Genomic DNA, 21,574 nt, shown 5'->3' with positions numbered 1-21,574 from the left:
CAAAGAGAAAAGGAGTTGGTTAAAAAGAAGTAAGAAAGAGCAAAAAGCAGGGCTAAAAATAAATGCAAAGCAGGAATTCCTAGGAAAATGCTTGTTTGTTTTTGTTCGATGTCTTTGAGAATTGTAAGGGAACAAAGTAGTTATACATTCAGCATGGATTACCATTAAAACTTATGAAAACAGCCATCTATGGTCAAGATACTTTGCTTTTTCTTTTTCTAAAAAATAATTTGGTATTTTAATTCATTGGCAAATATGATTTTATTTTACTTATTTAAAAAAATTTTTAATGTTTATTTATTTTTGAGAGAGACAGAGACAGGGTGTGAGTGGAGGAGGGGCAGAGAGAGAGGGAGACAAAGAATCCGAAGCAGGCTCCAGGCTCCGAGCTGCCAGCACAGAGTCTGACGTGGGACTCGAACCCACGAACTGTGAGATCATGACCCAAGCCGAAGTCAGACGCTTAACCGACTAAGCCACCCAGATGCCCCTATGATTTTATTTTAGAGAACTTAAGAGGAATATTATAGCCATGTGATTTTTTTTGCTTTTTCTTTTAATTTTATCCTTAAATGTTTCACATATCTATCTTTGCAAGTTTCTAAAGAAGGGAGGTAAGGTGAGAGATCAAATGGAGGGTAGAAATTTCTCCATGAACCAGGAGTCAAAATAAAGAAGTTGCAAAAATAGCTACCAGAACACCAACACAAAGTTAAATCACTGAAGAATTTAAATTAAGATGCGTAGAGGGAGAAAACATAATTTTTAAAAATACAAATTAGATTTCTCATGTTTTAACAAGTTTGCCTCCTGAATTCAACTTTAGTAAAATATGCAAGTAGCAAATTTCTATGGAGACCATTTCTATAATCTCTTATTTTAGCATATAAAAACTGCTCAACTGTGTCAACACTGCTTGAGCAGGACAGAAAGGCAGAGACTGACCAAAGCAGAGAAAGGGAATTTGTAAAGACAAGAGGAGAGCTCACAAGAAATATGAAGCAAAAAATAAATGAAAATATTGGAACTCATCTTCTCACAGGCTATTATAGTTTATGACAGATGCAAAATATTTTTACTTCGTAACACTTATTAATAAAGTATGGCTTAGAAGTATGGTCTTAGAGTTCAATGCAATTTATTTTGGGCTCTGCTAATAAATAAACTTTATGGAATAATTCCACTTATTCCATATGGTATTTCACAGAAATGAGATAAAAATGTGTTAATTGACAAATAACACATACTCAAAAATTAACACCTACTTTTAAAAAATATCAATCGTTTAGTTAATCTTCCTTCAGTCAAAAAAAGATACACTTCATCTATTAAAGATTATGTTAAGACGCTAAAAAGAATTGTGTATACAGAGTTCAAAAGAAAGTAACAGACAGGCGCCTGGGTGGCTCAGTCGGTTGAGCATCTGACTTCAGCTCAGATCATGATCTTGCAGTTCCTGAGTTCCAGCTCTGTGTCAGGCTCTGTGCTGGCAGCTCAGAGCCTGAAGCCTGCTTTGGATTTGTGTCTCCATCTCTCTCTGCCTCTCCCTTGCTCTCTCTTTCTCTCTCTCTCAAAAATAAACATTAAAAAGAAGTAACAGAGATGATTATATGATTAGAAAATGAGAAGGACTCTTACATGAAGCAAAGATCATTTAGCCTGCCGAGCACAGACATGCGTATGTGCGAGCGCGCACACACACACACACACACACACACACACAGCCAGTTGAAGTGACTAAACATGGTAAAGCCATCAAAGTACAGAGCTCCCTCCCCTAGAGATCATTACATGCAGATTAGGAGAGACTTTCATTTTTCTAAGACATTTAAAGCTTAGACATGCTCAAAGGCAAAGACAGAGGTTAGTCTATCAGTGGCTTTTCGATCTTTACATTTTTGGCAACCGAACATTTTTCATATGAAACCTTTTACTGATTCCTTAATATACAAAAGCCTCTAGACTTCTTTTTTTTGGAATTTTAAATTATCACTGTTTGGCCCAATTTCACTTTTTTGAAGGCCCAGAAGTATCTCCAGGGAGCTTTAATGCTTCTCAGAGTCTGAGCCAAAATTATCACCAATGGTCTGATATTAGTATTTTAAGTTCTGGTTTATTCACTAGTTTGTTTTGAAACTCATGACCAAGATTAGGCTCATATTTCATAGTGCTTGAGAAAAACAATTATATTGAAAAGAAAAGAAAATATTGTTCATACACTAGAAAGATATCTGGCTTTCGTCCTACAACGGGCATCAGTGGGAACACTGCCAGGAGCAAAGAGAAGAAAATCCAACTCAGTGAGATGCTCTAAAATAAATAAAAAAGTTATCTTTAGACAAATATGGTAAAGAAAATAGTCTTTAGTGTTTCATAGACTGCACTCCTGTAAAGATTAGATGCGAAGCCTTATAGCTGTTTAAAAAATAATACAGTTACTACTGGTGAGAGATCTGTTAATAGTAGGTACTGCATTAAATAAAGTCTCACAATAACCTCAAGAGGTAGGGTATATTACTCACAATATTTCAGATGAGGAAACTGAGATCAGAGATGTGAAAGTACATGTACCAGGTCTATGACTAGTAAATGAAACAGCCAGGATTGAAACCTGGGTCATATTTCCTAGCAAGTACTTCCATCAATTTATGTTATACCATACACTGATAATATCTATAAGAAAGCTGGCCTGCAACCATAATCAAGGGATTGAGCTCATGGGGGAAAGAAGTAAAAGTATGTTTGTAATTAGATCAAGACAAAAAACTATTAATAACGCCATTCGATGGAGAATCCTATAAGTTCTCTCATAGGGTGGAAAGAAGATTATTTCTATCCTCCTGCTACCTCCCTCAAAAAAATATCAAATTGGAAACATGAGCCTATTCTCAGGGCGAGGCGAAAGGTGACTCCTTTGACTTGAGTTCAGAGCACTGCCTCTGAAGCCATTGCATTGCTCTGGACAATACCATCATTTAGATATTTGGTACCAGTTCTGCATCTAGAGTGTTTCAATCACCACATGACCAATTCACTTTGATGTGAAAGTCTATGTGAATCACTGAAACATTAGAGGCAACCGCAGTCCTCCTGTCAAAAGGACCAGGCTCTTTATGTAAGGACACATTCTACTCTTTTCTTTAAAAATGAACAATTCCCTGAGTTAAACACATATCAAAACAAAGTAGCTACTAATCCGTCTAATGTCAAAACAAGTACTTATACCTTTGCTCGAGTCCATAGCTGGGTGATAAATGGCCAACCCGCAAATGCAAGAAGTCCAGCTGTAAGCATGTGGCGGTAGAAAAAACTGAGAACCTAGTAATGCATTCCAAAGAAGAAATGAAAAATGAGGTCATTTAAAAGGAGTTACATATGTATGAAAGAGATATGAAAATGCTGTAACGTGGTAAATTACTCACTAATATTTCAATTCCCAGGATAAAGACTAACAGGTATCCAACAAAATAACTTGGAGGAACGGTCAACAGTAATGTGACAAAGTCTTGAATAACTTGAAACCTGTTTAACAAGATCATTTATAAAAATATTACTTATACTATATTTTGAGCAAAAAAATGAGGTCATATATGATTAAAAAATAAAAACTGCGTAAACCTAGAAATCAGGGAATTTTCAATTCATAGGCTATTCAAAAACTAATATAATCTCTAACAGATTTCTTTCAATGGCTTCACTTAATTAAATCTCTTTTTTTGAAACCTAGAAGTATTTCAGAAAAAGTATAATTTCTGAATTAATTTGATAATGATCACAAAAATCTGTTTTTAAAACATAAACATTAATGATAAATCTTTGATTTTAGCTTAAACGTGAGTACATGCAATTACGGATATATTATCAGAAATAAAATATCATGAACTCAAAATGGATTAAAACTGGGAAAAGATTTAAATCCACCAAAGTTAATTTTATATTGAAATCTCAACTGTCTTGATAAAATAAACATATGTTTTCCTAATCTAGATAGCGAAAATATTTATTTTTTATTTTTTTAATGTTTATTTATTTTTGAGAGAGACAGAGTCCAAGTGGGGGAGGGGCAGAGAGAGAGGGAGACACAGAATCTGAAGCAGGATCCAGGCTCTGAGCTGTCAGCACAGAGCCCAATGTGGAGCCCAAACCCATGAACCATGAGATCATGACCTGAGCTGAAGTCTGACACTTAACTGACTGAGCCACCCAGGAGCCCCAAGAAGAAAAATTTTTAATGTTTTTCTATTTTTGAGAGAGAGAGAGAGAGAGAGAGAGAGAGAGAGAGACAGAGCACGAGTGGGGGAAGGGGAGAGAGAGAGGGAGACACAGAATCTGAAGCAGCCTCCAGGCCCTAAGCTGTCAGCACAGAGCCCAACACAGGGTTCGAACCCAGGGTGAGATCATGACCTGAGCTGAAGTCAGAGGCTTAACTGACTCGGCCACCCAGGTGCTCCAGTAGAGAAAATTTTAATTGCACTTTTTCACTGAGCTAAATAACCTTTTTCAAACCCAATTTAAAATGTCACTAATTGTACACGCATTGTAATTAAATGTGAACCCATAACCATTAAACATGTATTACATACTTGAGTACTTTCTGCATTTCATCACTAGAAAAAAAAATTTTTTTAGCATTTGTAGTGATTAAGTAGGTAATTATAAAAGCTCAGTATCATTTGGTTTATGATCTTTTTCTGCTTGAAAACAATGGCTACATAATATTATCAAAACTACTAAGGTGCCATGTAGAAAAGAAATGTTAACACCAGTCAAGAGGAGAATGCTTCTTTTGTTCTCAACAGCTGAATAAGCACAGAAAAATAAGAGATGACTTTGTAAAATCATTTAGAAGATTTTACAACAAGATTTTAGAAGAAAGGTGAATTTTTATGTTTTATTTTTTATGTATTTTCAAAAAGATAAAGATAGAACACAACATACATTCAAAATCACATTTCCTCTTAAAGTTTAAATAGATAAGTCACCTTCATAATTAGGACATTTGATAATTCAGGAGGATTCGGTAGTAGAATAGAAGTTTCTGCAGGGATAAAACTTCCCATTCTAAAAACTTTTAAACCAGAGTGAATGACATTAGAAAAAATCTGATTTAAGTATGTCTATCCAGCAATCCTATTCCTTTCAAACTGAGAAGCAACACTATGGCCTTCTGATAGTGTCTTTTTGCCTTATCCTTCTAAATGTTATATTTTAATTTTGATTTTTGGTACTTTTAGTATTTCAATGTTTTTAGTACTTAAGGGTGAAATATGTGGTCAAATCCGGAGTTAAAAAAAATTAGAATAAAAATACTTATCGTGTCATGACAAACATACTGGCCAACCCTGAATATACCCTTAATTCTGAGCTCTCATTCCCTGGTCTGCTTTCCGGGTCTGGTTTTGCTCAGGGGATGCTTGGACGCCCAAGACTTAAGTTCAAATTCTAGATTACTGGAGCAAATATAGAACAAGATGGGCAACGTGTCCCTCGCTGTCTATGAATGTGAACCAGCCCAATGTTTGAGTGGTTTTATATTTAAGTGCTTGAAACTCGCCTGGGATCTCTGCCTCTGATGTTTTCTACAGCAGTAAGAACCCATTTTACTTCCAGCCTGTGAGGAGGCACTTCAAGGAGGACCTGTGGCACCCGTGAACAATATCCACCATTCTGTATGTTCACATTACTAGTGTGGATTTAATTACCAACTCCGTTTATCTAGGTTTACATGATAGCTAGGAAAGGAAGGGCAAAAAAATGTGTGGAAAGAAAACATGTAAATTTCCTTGTGAAACCCGAAGATACACTGGAATCTGAGATGATAAGACAAATTCAAAATATAAGTTCCTCCTGGCATAGTACTGTCAATATTAATTACTCTATGTTTAGTCCAGATGTTTCTTAGAAAAGGTACACAAAGAAGGGAACGAGGTCAATACAACCTCACGGCAGTAAGGGAAAGGTAAAACAAAAAAAGACGTTTATATGCCACTTTGCTTCTGCTATCAATGAAGTGAGAGGGCTCAGAAATTGGAGGGCATTATAACTATCTCTGATGATTTATGCTACAGAAATCTAATGCACTTTAAAAATAGATTTCACTGTCAGCGAAGTGCAAAATAAGACAGCACGGGAGTGTTACTTACTCTCTTAGAACCGCATACCATATTGGCACTGGCAACAAACAATATATGTAATAAGTCCAGGGACAGCCTTGAAGCAGCAGGAAAAATGCTACAGAAACACCAATAGCTATACAACTACATGACAGGAGGTGGCTTGGTTTCTGAAAATCAAACAGAACATTGAAACACTTCTAAATTCATGCTGATTGACAGGTTTTTAAAAGAGATTTTACAAAGTGAAGACATCTATTACATGATTAATTGAAGAACTGCATTTAAAAAAAACCTGTCATTGGAGAAGCATTATTACAGGAAGAAAAAGCTGGCTATTCTGAAATTGTTGCTATTAGGCAATTCTCCATTTAAAAGTGACTATGTTCCTCAAGTTTGTCTGCAAGTAACTTGTTTGGAACTCTGAACATATTTCTCCTTAGTAACAATCTTATAAATGTTGATCGAGCTCCCTCACCAGCTCACAAAAGCTCATTTAATCCACAATAAACTGTGGGACTTAATCTTCATTTGGAACAATGCTTCTATCTATTCAAACTCCAACTTGACACGCTGCCCACGTTTCTCTCTCCACTGCCCAACCACAGTGAGTTCATTCAGTCATATCTTCTCTTCCCAACCACCTGCCAAACAAGAAAGGAGTTCCCCAATGTGAGTCACGAGTGATGGCCTCCATGGGCTGTGCATGCCCGTGGGTGCTCTGGGCCGGGAGTAATGAAGCAAGCTTCAGGGATAGACATTCCGACGATTGGAAACAAACGCACCTATGGAAAGCTGTGATGCTAAGAACAGCCACAGAGGAAAAACACAGGAATGGAGGGGTAATATGGCATTCTCTTTTCTCTGTCCTTTGTTTTGTCTGTTTTCCCCTTGCTTTGCCAGCCAAAGCTAAATAAGGTGAGAATTAAGAATTACTCATTGCAGTAGAAGCCTTGTGGGGGAGAGAGACAAGAGGGTTATTTTCCTCTTTATAATTCCTCCTTACTGGCACAAAATGTCACCAGAAAGGAAGTAAAAAACGAGGATAAATTAGGACAGTTGGAAAAAGGAAGGTGAGACACAGCAATGTGATTAAGAGTGTAGAACTACACAGATCAGAATTCAAATTCTGGTTCAGTCAAAGTCCAAAACTATCCTGAGACTCAATTTCATCCCATTTATAAAATGGGAGTAATAATTCCATATCTATTTGTCAAGGTTGGTAATGCTTAAATGAGATTATGTAGAGCTTAACAAAATGCCCGGAATATTATAACAGCTTAATACATAATGGCTGCTGCTATTACCTTCATTTTTATTCTCTCCTCCCTACTTCTCTGCACTAGTCCCAGCAGGTGCTGTAGAAATCTGAAGGTGAATGGAACTGGAAATGGAGATGTGTGACACAGCATGGGGGACCCATAGCAAGGGGCAAATCTCAAACAGATGTGGAGGTGGAGTCTCTAAAGCTGAAGGTAGCTGAGGCACGCATTCATCATTTAAGAGATGACACTGGTTTCACAGCATATTGAGAATAGGAAAATAATAACAAAAGAAGTTTAAGGGAGTACATTATGGGGCGCCTGGGTGGCTCAGTCGCTTAAGCATCCAACTCTTGCTTTCAGCTCAGGTCATGATCTCACAGTTTCATGGGTTCAAGCCCTGCGATGGGCTCTGTGCTGGCAGTGCAGAGCCTGCTTGGGATTCTCTCTCTCTCCCTCTCTCTCTGCCCCTTCCCCACTCATGCTGTCTCTCTCTCTCTCAAAATAAATAAATAAACTTAAAAAAAAAACAAAAAGAAATGAGTACCTAAAAAAACATTTTTGAGGGATTGTCTAGAGTCAGTATAATATGGTGTAATAATCTAATCCTTTGATACCTAAAATATACATTATCAATGATATTCACTCATAGGAAACGAAATTATAAAGAATTCAGTTCAACTGAAGTAGAGATTGAAAGGCGTTTTTTTTTTTAAAGCTTATTTCTTTATTTTGAGAGCGAGAGAGATAGACAGCGTGCCAGTGCATGAGATGGAAGAAGCAGAAAGGGAGGGAGAGAATCCCAACCAGACTCCACGCTTTTAGCACGGAGCCCAACACGGGGCTCAGTCCCACCAATTGTGAGATCGTGGCCCGAGCTGAAATCAAGAGTCGGACACTTAACCAACTGAGCCACCCAGGTCCCCAAAGGCTTTTAAATAGTAAGAGTGGGGGTACGTTTTCTACTTCCTCATGAACTGACTCCCCACCTTCCCTTAGCTCCTCAAAACACAACTAATGATAACAAACCATGCTGGCGCACTATGATGACTCTTCCCTCCAATAAGCACTTACTAAGCTGCACACTCTGGGTCTGCTCTGTCCTAGGTGCCGGCCTCCAGGGAGTTCAAACCACATGGGTTGGTATGGACTCACGAGACTTGGTTCAAGGGGTTAATATTTGGGGATTTTATTAGGTAATACGAAAATAAAGGTCAACATGTGGCAAAATAAGGGTATTTCGTTCTAAAGCAAGTAACATCTGAACTGGCCAAAGCAAAGGAGAAGAGTATGTACAAGTTACATACAGAATACAATTATGAGGAGCTGTAGCAAATTATATTTAAAGAAAATACTCACTGCCTGTAATGGTGATGAATCAGAAATGACCCGTATAACTTGAGTGACACCATCATGAAGAAGTGACATAAATTTTGGAGTCAGGCATAAATTCAATTCCAAGGCTTTCTTCCATTTGCTCGCCAATTTGACTAACCCATTTAGCTTGTCTAAAGCTCTGTTTCCTCATCTGGCAATGAGGATAGTGTTTGTTTCAAGCCCACGGCTCCCTTCCCAAAGGCCTTCTCTATCCCAGCCGTACCAGTGACTTGCACTCTTCCAAAAGCCATGCTGCCTCTCTCCTCTTCTGGGGCCTGCTGCTCTCTCTGTGCGTCATCTTCCTTTTTTCTACGGAGCTATCCTATTCACCCTTTAAGACTTCACTTTGGCAACAGCCTCCCCGACGAAGCCTCCCTATACCCCACCCACAAGCGTCGCGTTCTAAAAAGTACACGGCTGGGGTCATCTTACCTCCTAACTGCTCTCCATGCCTCCCTCCAGTTAAGACTATTGACCACTGGCATTTTAGTTTTCCTTCAGAACCGTTCAGGTTGTGTCACTTCACTAGGTTATAATCTCTTACTGAAGATGAATCAGAATGGTTTTGCAAACAGAACCAGAGGGTTCAAAAAAAATTTCACAACCTCACCTGTAATGGTCAGTTTGTAATGGTCAAAACTGACACAATGGTCAGGTTTGTGTGTCAAAACGTGGCTAGGCTATATAGTGCCCATTATCCTCAAACACAGACGTAGGTGTTGCTGTGAAAGCATCTTGTGGGTGTGATTAAAGTCTACAATCAGCTGACTTTAAGGGAGATTATCCAAGGTAACTGGGGTGGGCCTGATTCAATCAGTTGAAAAGCTTGAAGAGCACAACAGCAGGCTTCCCTATAGAACGGAAGCATAGCTACGGAGCGTGGCTTCGGGTCTTGCCTGCAGGCTCCTGTCTGCCCCCTTCACGGCCTGACCTGTGGCTTTAGAACTTTCCTAACTAGCTCCCACAATCACAAGCCATTTCCTTACACTAAATCTACTAATACATAGATCCCACTGGTTCTGTTTCTCTGGTTTAACTCTAAGTGATACACCAACTCCTCACAAAATCCAATTTAAAATCTATAGTCTAGCATTTGAGGTCTTTGATTACTTCAACCTAACCTACACTGTTGGTATAATCTCCTCTTCGTCCCTTGAACAAACCTTCCACATTCTCCCCAAGTTGAACTTTTTATTCCAAAAGCAGCATGGTGTAGAAAGAGCATGAATTTAAGTATCGGCAAATATTAGTTCTGTCATTTTGTAATAGTGTGTCTTTGAAGACACCGTGTAGCTCTCTGAGCCTAAATTCCCCTCTTCATATCATGAGACTCCTAACTGCCAGATTTAAGGTTGTATTAAGCTTAATTGAATAACGCATGCAAAGCACCCAACATAGTCCTGGGGTAGTGGAGCTCAATAAATATTACTTATTATACCAGCATAATAAACATTTTCCCAACTCTGCCTCTGTTTAGATCATTCAGTTTGCTTTATTCTCATCCTCTCCCTGTAGTAGTTCATTTTCTATCAAGACTTACTTTTTCCTGTTGTCATCGTCCTCGCTAAAGTGAGCTCTCCTCTATTTAATATATATTACAGTCAAACACTTAATATATATTAAAGTTGTCAAATGTCAAAGCTGTCTTTTGCAATGTAGGGTAGTATAGCAACCTACGTCTGATAAGGTGGTTATGTGTGTACATCTCTTACCTACTTTACTCTAATTCTAAGCTCCTGGGGGGCAGAATCTGGATTTTCTATTTCTCTGTATAGCCTATGCAGTAGTTAGCATTATATTGTACATCCAATTAAACATTCACTGCATTATCAGGTTAATGGATAAAGGAGAATTATCGGCTATGAAATTGTGTTGACTCATCAAGCTAAAGACTTCATATCTTTTCTCAACAACCAAAACAGCAAGACAGACGTGAAAAGATAATGTTTGGCACAAGTCTGTTCTGGATTCAAATCTCAATTCCTCCACAGCCTAGCTCAGAGTGGCCTTTTGCAAAATACTTAAACAGCTTTGGTTTCCTCTTTTGTAAAAAGAAATTATAATGCTTTCAGCACTGTTATGAGTTTAAAATGACAAAATAAACTCCAAGTAGCCAGCAGAATGCCACTACTAAAACATGGTTGGTTCTGTCTCTCTTGCTATCGTGTCAAAAATTATCCCCATTCTAACCAATTTTAAGCACATTCAAATAATGAAAATTACTTGGGGGGAATTATTTAAGATGCATTAAAGCACTATAAAAAATTGGAATAAACACTACTGTTCTTCCTTCCATTACAGAAAAATAAAATATAAAATTAGAAAAAGTTACCACTGGGAATGTCTGCAAACTATTATTATTAAATATACCATCCTGATTATATTGCCTTTTAGAGGATTTGGACATGGTAATAATTATTAGAGAGAATAAAGAAAATGCAAGTGGCATATTCTCCCCAAAAAATGATAATTAGCAATATATGTTAAAAGAGTAAAGTGTTTTAATGTAGTAAAACCATATATGTACAGTTATTACTTACTCAGTTATATGAAGTATTATTAAAATTTTTTGAGGGTTTTTTTTTTGCATTGAAAGTACAGTAAACTAGAGACTGATTCTTAAAATAAAGATAAATAGAAAGTTCTGAAAATTTGCATTAGAAATTTCAGAAAGTTGTAAGAAGGTAAGAATAGTTCCAGAAAAGCACATACATTATTTAAAAAGGGACATTTTGAGTAAATGATTTTGTCACTTTCTAGCTACCAAACTTTCAATATCAGATAAAGCTAAATATACTGCTTTGAAGTAGTTTTCTGACCACCTGTACTAGAAAGATATGGGATGCTTACAACAAGCTAAGTAATTATTACAAGGAACAGATAATCAACAGCTAATGCCATAGGAAAATTTAAATTATGCAGCTATCTTTATAGCCCTCTTAAGTTATGGGGCCATTATTATTAATATACCTTTTTCCCAACCAAAGAAATAAAGATAACTGAAAAAAAGAGACCCAATATGACAAAAGCAAATGAAAGTAAGAGTTAGCTTAGTACACCTTGCACATTGTATGAACTCATTACAGTTGATTTGATTCAATTTCTTTCTCCAGCCCTAGTGATTTAACACCATTATCTGAACTTCATTATATGTTCTGAACATACCTTAACTTCTTTATTAACACCTCTAGTAAGGTTAAAATGAGACTTGATGATCAACAAAGAAGCGTAAGATGTCCATCCCAAAAAACCAAGAACAACATTGATGGCCAAGAAGAATCTGTCATAAGTGTGATAATAGGACAATCCTTTCAATGCAAGATGAATCAGCTCCTTGCAAAGGGAGACCTATGGAGAAAGGAAGACATAACTTGCCACATGGGAAGAATAAGAAGTTTTAAAGGAAGGAAATGTATTAAAATTAGAGTGCATAACTGTAGATGATGGATCAAGAACAGATTTTAATTATTCGAGGAGCTTCTTGCAAAGTATAAGAACAATTCCTGGATAGAATGAATTTTGAATCTTGATAAGAAAGGGCATTTAAGATGTAAATTATGATACGTATAGTGATTTAACATGATTCATTCTGTGGAAATACCTACAGATGACACATGAAGGAAAGTAACGAAGGCTCTCGAATATTGGTCCCATATAGCAAAGGTACTTACATTTCTATCATTTTTCATTTTCTCATGTCAGATTACCCAAATCAGTTATAAAGCATCATTAAAACAGGAAAACAATAGCTCACTGTTTTAAAACCATAAACAAACATTAGAAATGCATGGTATTACTTAGGCAATTTGAGAAACTGAAAACAGAATTCTTTCCTTCTTTGAAATTATGACCATTTAAGAAAAAGAAAATTAATGAAAAACATAGCAGGGTAGTTCTTGAGAAGTTTCAAAGCGGCAGTATAAACAGTAGGCTCCTGATAGTGTGTACATAAGTCCAAATGTACAAATATGCCATGTTCTAAGATGTTATGCATTTAAGTATGGTTATAGAAATTTGGAATATACTTTCTCATTATAGAAAATGGCAACTGTTCACCTCCAACGCTAACCTTAAAAAGTCTACCCTGACAATATCTGAAATAACAGAAGTATGCCCGTGGCTAAAGCAGCTACTGAGAAAATTGAATCCTTACCTAAGTGTTCAGGAAAGCTCCTTGGCCTGCCCACTTTGCTCTCCATTGCATATCTCGCCCCTCCCCATACTCCAAACGGTGACCAGCTATTTCTATACACCAGGCCCACATACTTACTGCTTCATCATACTTTCTCTGTTTTATGTAAGATCTTGCTTTTCTTACAATGTTTAGCTGTTTAGATTCAGGAAGCAACCTACAAAAGAAAAGGTTAGATTTAAAATGTCTCCTCGTTTCAATGACAAGTTTTCTTTTCTTGTTTTCTTTCTTAATTGAAAATGAAAGGATGGCAAAAGCTGAGAAAATAAAAACTGAAATCAAAAAAAAAAAAGGAAGAAACCTAAAGCTAAGTTGTATTATTGGTAGTCATCTGAACCCTCCCAAGAAATAACTTCTAAATTTGGTTTTCTTGACTCAAAGTTTCAACTCCAAACTATACTTATGAAGTCATATGATCCATCATTTTGAAGAAATGAAGTACTCTGGCTAATAAAGAAATTCTGACTAAAACAACACAATTAATGGAGCAGTAAATCAGTGGCATGAGCTTCAGTACCCAGAACTTTGGGTGTTCATCATACACAGACACAACAGACACAACAGACAAGGCCAATCCACTATGGATGGCTCTTTGTACCCCTGAGCTAGACAGGGACTTAAAATTGTCATGATCAAAAACTGCAGGCAATCAAAACCAACAAAGTTAATGAGCAATTTGAACCTCTTTACCATTCTTATACTACACAATATACTTGTGGTTCCCTTATCTTTTATTTCTCTTTCTGTCATTTTCCTGTCATTTTACCACAGTAGAAGCCTTATATACACAAGAGAAATACTCCTAATACTGCATAACCAGGAAATATATCGAACGGCATTAAGTTTATGGAATGTAAAAACTGAAGAAATATAACCAGAACTCAATAACCTGATTGAAATAAGTATATTTAAACACAAAATTGAATGTATACTGCTTAATTAAAACTTATAAAGTGAATACCTCCAAACTTAAAAAGTATAAAAAAGTTTTTTAAGGCTTTATTAGGGTTAGATCATTTGAAATTGATATTTTTGTATGTAAAAAGCTACTAAATTAAATATTGACGATTTCAATGATTTAACATAATATAATCACTTATCTTTCTTCTACTTGATTCCAGAAATCTCTAAAGAGATAAGATGGGAGACCTGCAGGAAGTAAATCTTTTATGTAATGTTATTAATTGGGTGGGGGTCATAGGCTTCTTTCTGAATCTGATACTCTCTAGGAAATGCATATAATATTACATACAATTTCCGAAAATTCACGAACCCCAGAAACTCATCTCTCTGAGTCCTATAAGCACACCTGATTAAGAACTGCGCAACTCCAAGGATCCCCAGATCTTTCAACTCAGAGGAACCCAATCACTATTTCAGACTGCAAGAAAAGTCTCCACCTCAGGACTCACTGGGATTTGGAGGAAAAAGATACCAGGAAGTGGGAACACATGAAAGAAACACAAGTTACTTCAAAATGTTGTCATGGTCCCATTCTTTGTCCTTCAGATACCACACATTTTGGAATATTTTCCTAGAAGCCTTAGGACTGGAATCACTGGGCCAAAGAGCACCAGAATTCTCTGAAGGCTGTATCCGAGTTGAATTTTCCAAATTTCTATAAAATTCTTCTAATCGGTCTCTCTTCCTTGCTTTGATCCCCTCGGCTTCCTAAAACAGGAATTCCAGCTTCTAACTTAACTTGAAATTGATATGGGCATCTTATTGTCTACTTTATCAATTCTAAACTTCCTGGACTATTGATGACCATCTCTTTCCATTCTACGTAATTTCCCATTACCCCAAATGTACATCCTCAGCTACACAATGGTTACGCACTTCATTCGTCACCTATTCACATCTGAGTTTTTGTTCATAAAGATCCTTCCCTCTCTGCTTTCCAAAATCAAATCTTTATCACCCTTTATGGCCCTCTCCCAATCCCACCTCACACCATTGGCATTTTAGTGTGATCTACTATCAATTTATTTCTCATCAATTAAATTTTAATTTCCATGTAGACCATTAATTATTTCTATTAAAAACCATAATACTATAATAATACTTAGCAAAGTACTAAGCACATAAAATGAATCAATAAATCTTAATTGATTAAAATGCTATCAAAATATTACATATCTAAAAACAGGGGAAAGGGGCACATGGGTGGCTCAATTGGTTGAGCATCTGACTTCAGCTCAGGTCATGATCTCATTGTTTGTCAGTTTGAGCCCCACAGCAGGCTTTGCCCTGATAATGCAGAGCCTGCTTCAGATTCTCTATCTCCCTTTTTCTGTGCCCCTCCCCTGCTAATGCTCCCTCCCTCTCTCTCAAAAATAAACATTAAAAAAAAATTTTTTTAAGGGGAAAAAATAAGAGAATAATATACATTGCCATTTTAAAAGCACCTAATTATTTGCTAAACTAACTTAAAAGATGAAAAGCAGGCTTGTCTGGAGCTAAATTTCTTAGGCTAATTTAATACATGTTCTCAAGCAAACTCTTTTTTCAACGTTTTTTTGTTTTGTTTTGTTTTGTTTTTTAATGTTTGGGACAGAGACAGAGCATGAACGGGGGAGGGGCAGAGAGAGAGGGAGACACAGAATCGGAAACAGGCTCCAGGCTCCAAGCCATCAGCCCAGAGCCCGACGCGGGGCTCGAACTCACGGACTGCGAGATCGTGACCTGGCTGAAGTCGGACGGTTAACCGACTGCGCCACCCAGGCGCCCCTCAAGCAAACTCTTAAGAATGAAGGAGGAAATATTTTTAAAGGAAAGTATTTATGTTATATTATGTTACATTTCATTATGTTATATATGAAATTTTATATATGGAGCACTTAGGTAAAAAAAAAAAACCAGCATCAGGCTAATTTATGCTTTTCCTAAAATTAATATTTATAAGTCTTGGGATATACCAAAGATGTTTTTTTTAATATTTATTTATTTTGGGGGAGAGCGCAAGCAGGGGAGGAGCAGAGAGAGGGGACAGAGGATCTGAAGCAGGCTGTGCACTGACAGGCTGACAGCAGTGAGCCCACTGTGGGGGTCAAACTCATGTACAGTGAGATCATGACCTGAGCCAAAGTTGGACACTCAACTGACTGAGCCACCCAGGTGCCCTGGGACACACCAAAGGTTTATGGTATGTCTGGAGTTCATCAAAATGTTCCATACAAATCTCACTGTAGCATTAGGACATTGAAGACTCTTACAAACTTGTCCCCAATCAAAATTTTTTAGCTTTCTGTAAGTTGAGAAAGGTACAAAATCATTCTTAGTGTCACCTATTATTTTTAATTTTTTTAGTGTTTATTTATTTTCGAGAGAGAGAGAGAGAGAGAGAGACAGAGTGCAAGCAGGGGAGAGGCAGAGAGAGAGGGAGACACAGAATCCAAAGCAGGCTCCAGGTTCTGAGCGGTCTGCACAGAGCCTGATGTGGGGCTTGAACTCACGAACTGTGAGATCATGACCTGAGCTGAAGTTGGATGCTCAACTAAGCCACCCAGGTGCCCCAAATAATTAAAAAATTTCTAAAAGCAAAAAAATAGGGATTCAATTACATGACACCATTTTATTATTTTTTTTTAAGTTTACTTATTTATTTTGAGGGTGGGAGGGGCAGAGAGTGAGAATTCCAAGCAGGCTCCATGCTGTCAGGGGGACTCAGTCTTACAAACCGAGATTATGACCTGAGCCAAGATCAAGATTTGGGTGCTCAACTGACTAAGCCACTCAGGCTCTCCTTACACCATTTTATTTATTTATTAAAAAAAACATTTTTTTTTAACATTTATTTATTTTTGAAAAAGAGAGAAAGAGAGCACGAGCAGGGTAGGGGTAGAAACAGAGGGAGACACAGAATATGAAGCAGGCTCCAGGCTCTGAGTTGTCAGTCAGCACAGGGCCGGATGCAGGGCTCTAACCCATGAACTGTGAGATCGTGACGTGAGCAGAATTAACCAACTGAGCCACCCAGGCGCTCCATACACCATTTTATTTCTTAAGAAAAAGAGAAGATCTAAAGAAATACGGTAAGATGTTGACATTTCTTAAATCTGGTTGTGGGTACAAGGATTTTTGTTACATTCTCCATTCTTTTCAGCATGTTTGAAGAGGGATACATATGTACATAGGACATGTATGGAAAGATGCATAAGAAACTGCCACTTTGTCTCCAAGGAAAAAGACTATAAAACTAGAACTCAGAAGAGGTAACATATTATTATTGCTTGTATAATTTCTATTGTGTATATGCATTACTTTTTCATTCACATTTTATCAACCAGGTTTTTTTTTAAAAAAAACAATTAAAACATTAAAATTTAACCACAGTTTCTGGCTATGATGGAGAATCTTGGACATACCAATGCTCCCACCAGGAACAATTAGAAAGCCTAATAGAATAAAATAAAAATCACTTTGACGGTGCTCGAGAGTCACTGAGACCATCAAGACTAAGAGTTATTAAGATCCTAGAGAGAAGCAAACCAGAGACGTAGTCCAGCATTCTACAAACATTAACTCTTAGGGCATCTGCCAGTCTTATTTTTGGCAAAGGTTGAGAACGTGGGCATATATCTGCTGCCAAGAGGTAGAGAATCCAATACAGCCTTTGACAATCCTATAAGGCTGCGGAGATAAAAACTAAAATATGTGGCTGCCAATGCAGCCAGGACTTGAGGATCCAAAAGAGAAGAAAAATAAGAGAATAATATACAATTTTCATCCTGGATTTTTATTTTTTAAGTTTATTTATTTATTTATTTTGAGAGAGAGAGTGTGTGTGTGCGTGCACTCAAGCAGGGGAGGGGCAGAGAGAAAAGGGAGAGAGAGAATCCCAAGCAGGCTCCGCACTGTCAGCACGGAGCCCGATGCGGGGCTCAAAGCCACGAAGTGTGAGATCATGACCTGAGCTGAGATCAAGAGTTGGAGGCTTCACTGACTGAGTCACCCAGGTGCCCCGCATTCTGGATTTTTTAAAAAAAAGACATGAATGAAAACCTATCTGGAATGACTTACGCTAACTTAACAGTTTCTGAGGTGAAGTCTTAAGAAGAATGGGAGAAGGAACTTTTATAAGCAATAACTTCTATGTGGAGAATTCTGGTAAAGAAACAGAGGACACGTGCTAGTCAAAAGGGAAGTGAGCTGGACACCCAGCGAACTCTTCAGCTGTGTGGGACACAGCAGACAAGCAGCTGTGAAGAAAGCCCTGAACAGGAGGGCAGAAGTTTTGTCAGTCTCAAGATACAGAAGAGATAAAACTTGGTGTTCAGGAGCCACTGAGGCAGGATAACACTTGCCTTCCTCTGAGATGCCCTGGAGGCTGTACTCCAAGAGCAGACACAACCAGAGGGAAGAGATGCAATGCGGCCCTGAGTCAGCTGTCATTCTGTTAGAGGATAAGGTAAAACCTCACTGGAGAAGGAGATAATCCAGAGCTTCCAAAACTTTTAATTCACAACGATAAGCATTCATCTAAAACCCACCAGACTCCACAGTAGAACCAAATGAAGACAGGAGAAGCACACTCACACATGATATGGTTATTGGTGGTGTTATCAGCTGCACTTTAACTGTGGCTACTATACTCAATAATAAAGGGCAAGATAGAAAATTGCACCAAAGAACTGGCATCTATTTTTTAAATGAATTGAAATGGAAATTCTACAACTGAAAAAAATGTAGTAACTGAGACTCAGAACTCAAAAGCAGCAAACTGGACAAAGCAGGAGAGAGATTTGGCATATTAGAAGACAGGTCACTAGAAGATATCCTGCCTGAACTTTGAAGAGCAAAAAGAATGAAAAATACAAAGAAGACTATTAAAAAACTCCCAAATAACTTACAAGCCCCTGTGAACGGCCCTAATATTTACACATGTAATGAGAATGCTAGAGAAGGAGGGAGAGAGAACTTGGTAGAATATTTGACGATCATGGCAGCAGATTGTTTCTAATAGTAACTTGCATGAAAAAAAATTTCTTTATTGGCTAAATCTTTTATATTTAAAACATCAAGTTTTAAAAGAATCTATTACCAGCAGGTTATGTTTAAATAAAAAAAAAGAAAGAAAGAAAAGAAAAAAGTAGCTATGATAGCTACTATTCCATCTTTTTTTAGTTATATGAATATTGTAGAGGCAAGTAAACCATGTTTTAGGATTATCAAGAATTTTATCATTAATTATTCAATATCTCTAATGTTTGGAGGACAAAATCTCCTTAAAATGCTATCCTTTGAAGTGTTTTATCTTTTACATCTTCTCAGATTTTTATTACAAAAATATTTCACTTGTACTTATGCATGACATTTTAGGAATACCTAGTGATATCTAGTCCATTCCTTTTTAGAATATTTATTTAGATTAAAAGAGAAATATTTCAAGAAGGCAAAGACAGAGAAAGGATGTCATTTCTAGAATAATCTGCATTCCATTACACTGACCATTGATGTAGAATCTTATTTTCATCTTTTAAGTCATAACTGAGTAAATAAAAATTTTCCATGTATGTATGTGATATATAAAAGTTACTTTTTTAAAAAGAGGAATTTCTGGGGCGCCTGGGTGGCGCAGTCGGTTAAGCGTCCGACTTCAGCCAGGTCACGATCTCGCGGTCCGTGAGTTCGAGCCCCGCGTCAGGCTCTGGGCTGATGGCTCAGAGCCTGGAGCCTGTTTCCGATTCTGTGTCTCCCTCTCTCTCTGCCCCTCCCCCGTTCATGCTCTGTCTCTCTCTGTCCCAAAAATAAGTAAATGTTGAAAAAAAAAATTTTTTTTTAAATAATAAAAATAAAAAAAATAAAAAGAGGAATTTCAATCTTGAAGGGGGAAATTGCATTTATAGTATATCAGATGGGTGACATGGTACAAAGATTCACATGAAAAACAGTATTTAAATTTGGTCTAAGTGAGGAACTTTAATCCATACCAGCCTAACAGAAACAAATACATTAAAAAGAAACAAAGTAGTTTTTGCCGTTTTGGCAAAAAATATATTAAAATGTTTTGTTAAAGTTTAACTGCCCTGAGTTTATATAGTAATTTTTAAGTAAAAGAGAATCGCCATTTTTGCTTCTATTGGCAAGGTACGTTTCTTCTAAAATATCCCTTAAGAAACCTTTCTTGTTCTTTTTCCATTTCATGTAATTTTTTTCCTTTAAGGTTTTTCTGGGCCTTACTTTGGCCTCTATTGTACACAGTTTTCATATACAAAGTGTATTTCCTCCTCCTCAAGGTAAATTGACAGTCAAAACTTTTATGTTTCTCCTAGTCATGGAGCTCCACCTGCTGTACGTCCCTTGGCATAGCATTAGATCGGAAGGACCCAATCTTAGGTTTGAGTTTCTTTGTTGAATTCTACTTGTCAGAATAGATATTACAGGACTTTTATTCTTTTTCAGAAGTATTTAAGATATAAAAGATAAAATCTACTTATTTTTTTACAGAACAGGATAAAATAGGATATGCAAATACCATATGGATCCATTGGACTCTTTTACAAGATATGGTAAAGGACCTTAGCAATTGTAGTTTTCTCACATCTTGAAACATTTGCTGTTTCACCACCCTAGGAATTATTACATTATTCATGCTAGACAAGACTAGATAAGAGAATGGAAGAATGGTGGAATATCATTAAACTAAAATCTAGTGATGCTGGTGAAGTTGATCACGTAAGTAAAATTTCGAGACCATGAACCTTCTGATGTCAATATCCTAGATAAATTTTCTCAAACTTAAGAATTGAGGAGTGAATAATATATTTCTAAGAAGGAAAAGGAAATATGGCATTTATTCAAGAAGTCAGGCCTTCAATAAACAATTATTTGTAACAAGAACTTGAGCTATTTTGTAGAAAAAATCTGTGACAACTGTTATCTTTCATCTACTATGATGTTTACGTGCCAACAATCACTTGATATAGCTTCTAAGTGGATGATGTTGACATTATCTATAAAGGTGACTGTAAGAAAACAGATGGTATAAAAATGAATAAATTCATTGGATTACAGAAAAATAAAGAGTCCAAGGTACTCAGATGGTAAATGGCAACGACTGTTTTTCCCAGCATACTGAACATATGTAATAAAAAAAGATACTACTCATAATAGAAATAAAATGTCCAGGAATAAAATAATGAAAAATGTATATTGTGGGGAAAACTACAAAATTTTACTTAAGGACATAACGGGGGATAGGAATAAGTAAATGTTGGATAGTAATATTCTATACTGTAAACATGTCAATCCTCACCAAATTGCTTCCTAAATATAGTACAATAACCAAAGAAATTTTCACTTTCATAAAACTCAAGGTAATGATTCTAACATTTATATGGAAGAATACATTTCTTTTTTATGCCCATTATTTTTATGATTTTGTGATTTGTGCCAATGATTAAACTACCTATTTATTTTTTATTTCTTTTTTAAGTATATGCTTTATCAAAGTAATATATGCACATAATTTTAAAAAGTAAAAAACTGCGCAGAGGGGACAAGGACAACCAATAAACACCTGCCCCACCCTTCTCATCTCTCATTCCCCAGTCCAGAGACAAAAACTTTTACAAGTGTCTATTTTTAGTTATTCTTGTAGTTACCTCCATTTTTCTTCATAATATGCT

The 21,574-nt window shown here is 36.8% G+C and overlaps 1 protein-coding gene across 5 annotated transcripts in view; it reads right to left on the bottom strand.

Annotated features, from left to right (window-relative positions):
- PIGN (phosphatidylinositol glycan anchor biosynthesis class N) overlaps positions 1 to 21,574 on the bottom strand; it is a 106,269-nt gene that overhangs the window by 39,561 nt on the left and 45,134 nt on the right. For 4 of the 5 annotated variants that reach the window (XR_003963905.1, XM_030292252.1, XM_030292255.1 and 1 more), the window contains 6 exons: positions 13,023 to 13,101; positions 11,918 to 12,100; positions 6,144 to 6,283; positions 3,423 to 3,522; positions 3,226 to 3,318; positions 2,219 to 2,310 (listed from right to left, as the gene is read on the bottom strand). Coding sequence is in view for 4 of the 5 variants with exons in the window: in XM_030292252.1 (XP_030148112.1) it covers positions 2,219 to 2,310; positions 3,226 to 3,318; positions 3,423 to 3,522; positions 6,144 to 6,283; positions 11,918 to 12,100; positions 13,023 to 13,101 (687 nt within the window). In the remaining variant the exon portion in view is untranslated. The remainder of the gene's footprint in view (positions 1 to 2,218; positions 2,311 to 3,225; positions 3,319 to 3,422; positions 3,523 to 6,143; positions 6,284 to 11,917; positions 12,101 to 13,022; positions 13,102 to 21,574) is intronic. The other variant, XM_030292256.1, reaches the window with a different exon arrangement.

The sequence above is a fragment of the Lynx canadensis genome, chromosome D3, assembly GCF_007474595.2.
Source record: "Lynx canadensis isolate LIC74 chromosome D3, mLynCan4.pri.v2, whole genome shotgun sequence".
NCBI classification, from domain to species: Eukaryota; Metazoa; Chordata; class Mammalia; order Carnivora; family Felidae; genus Lynx; species Lynx canadensis.
This window is presented reverse-complemented; position numbering and strand designations above follow the sequence as displayed.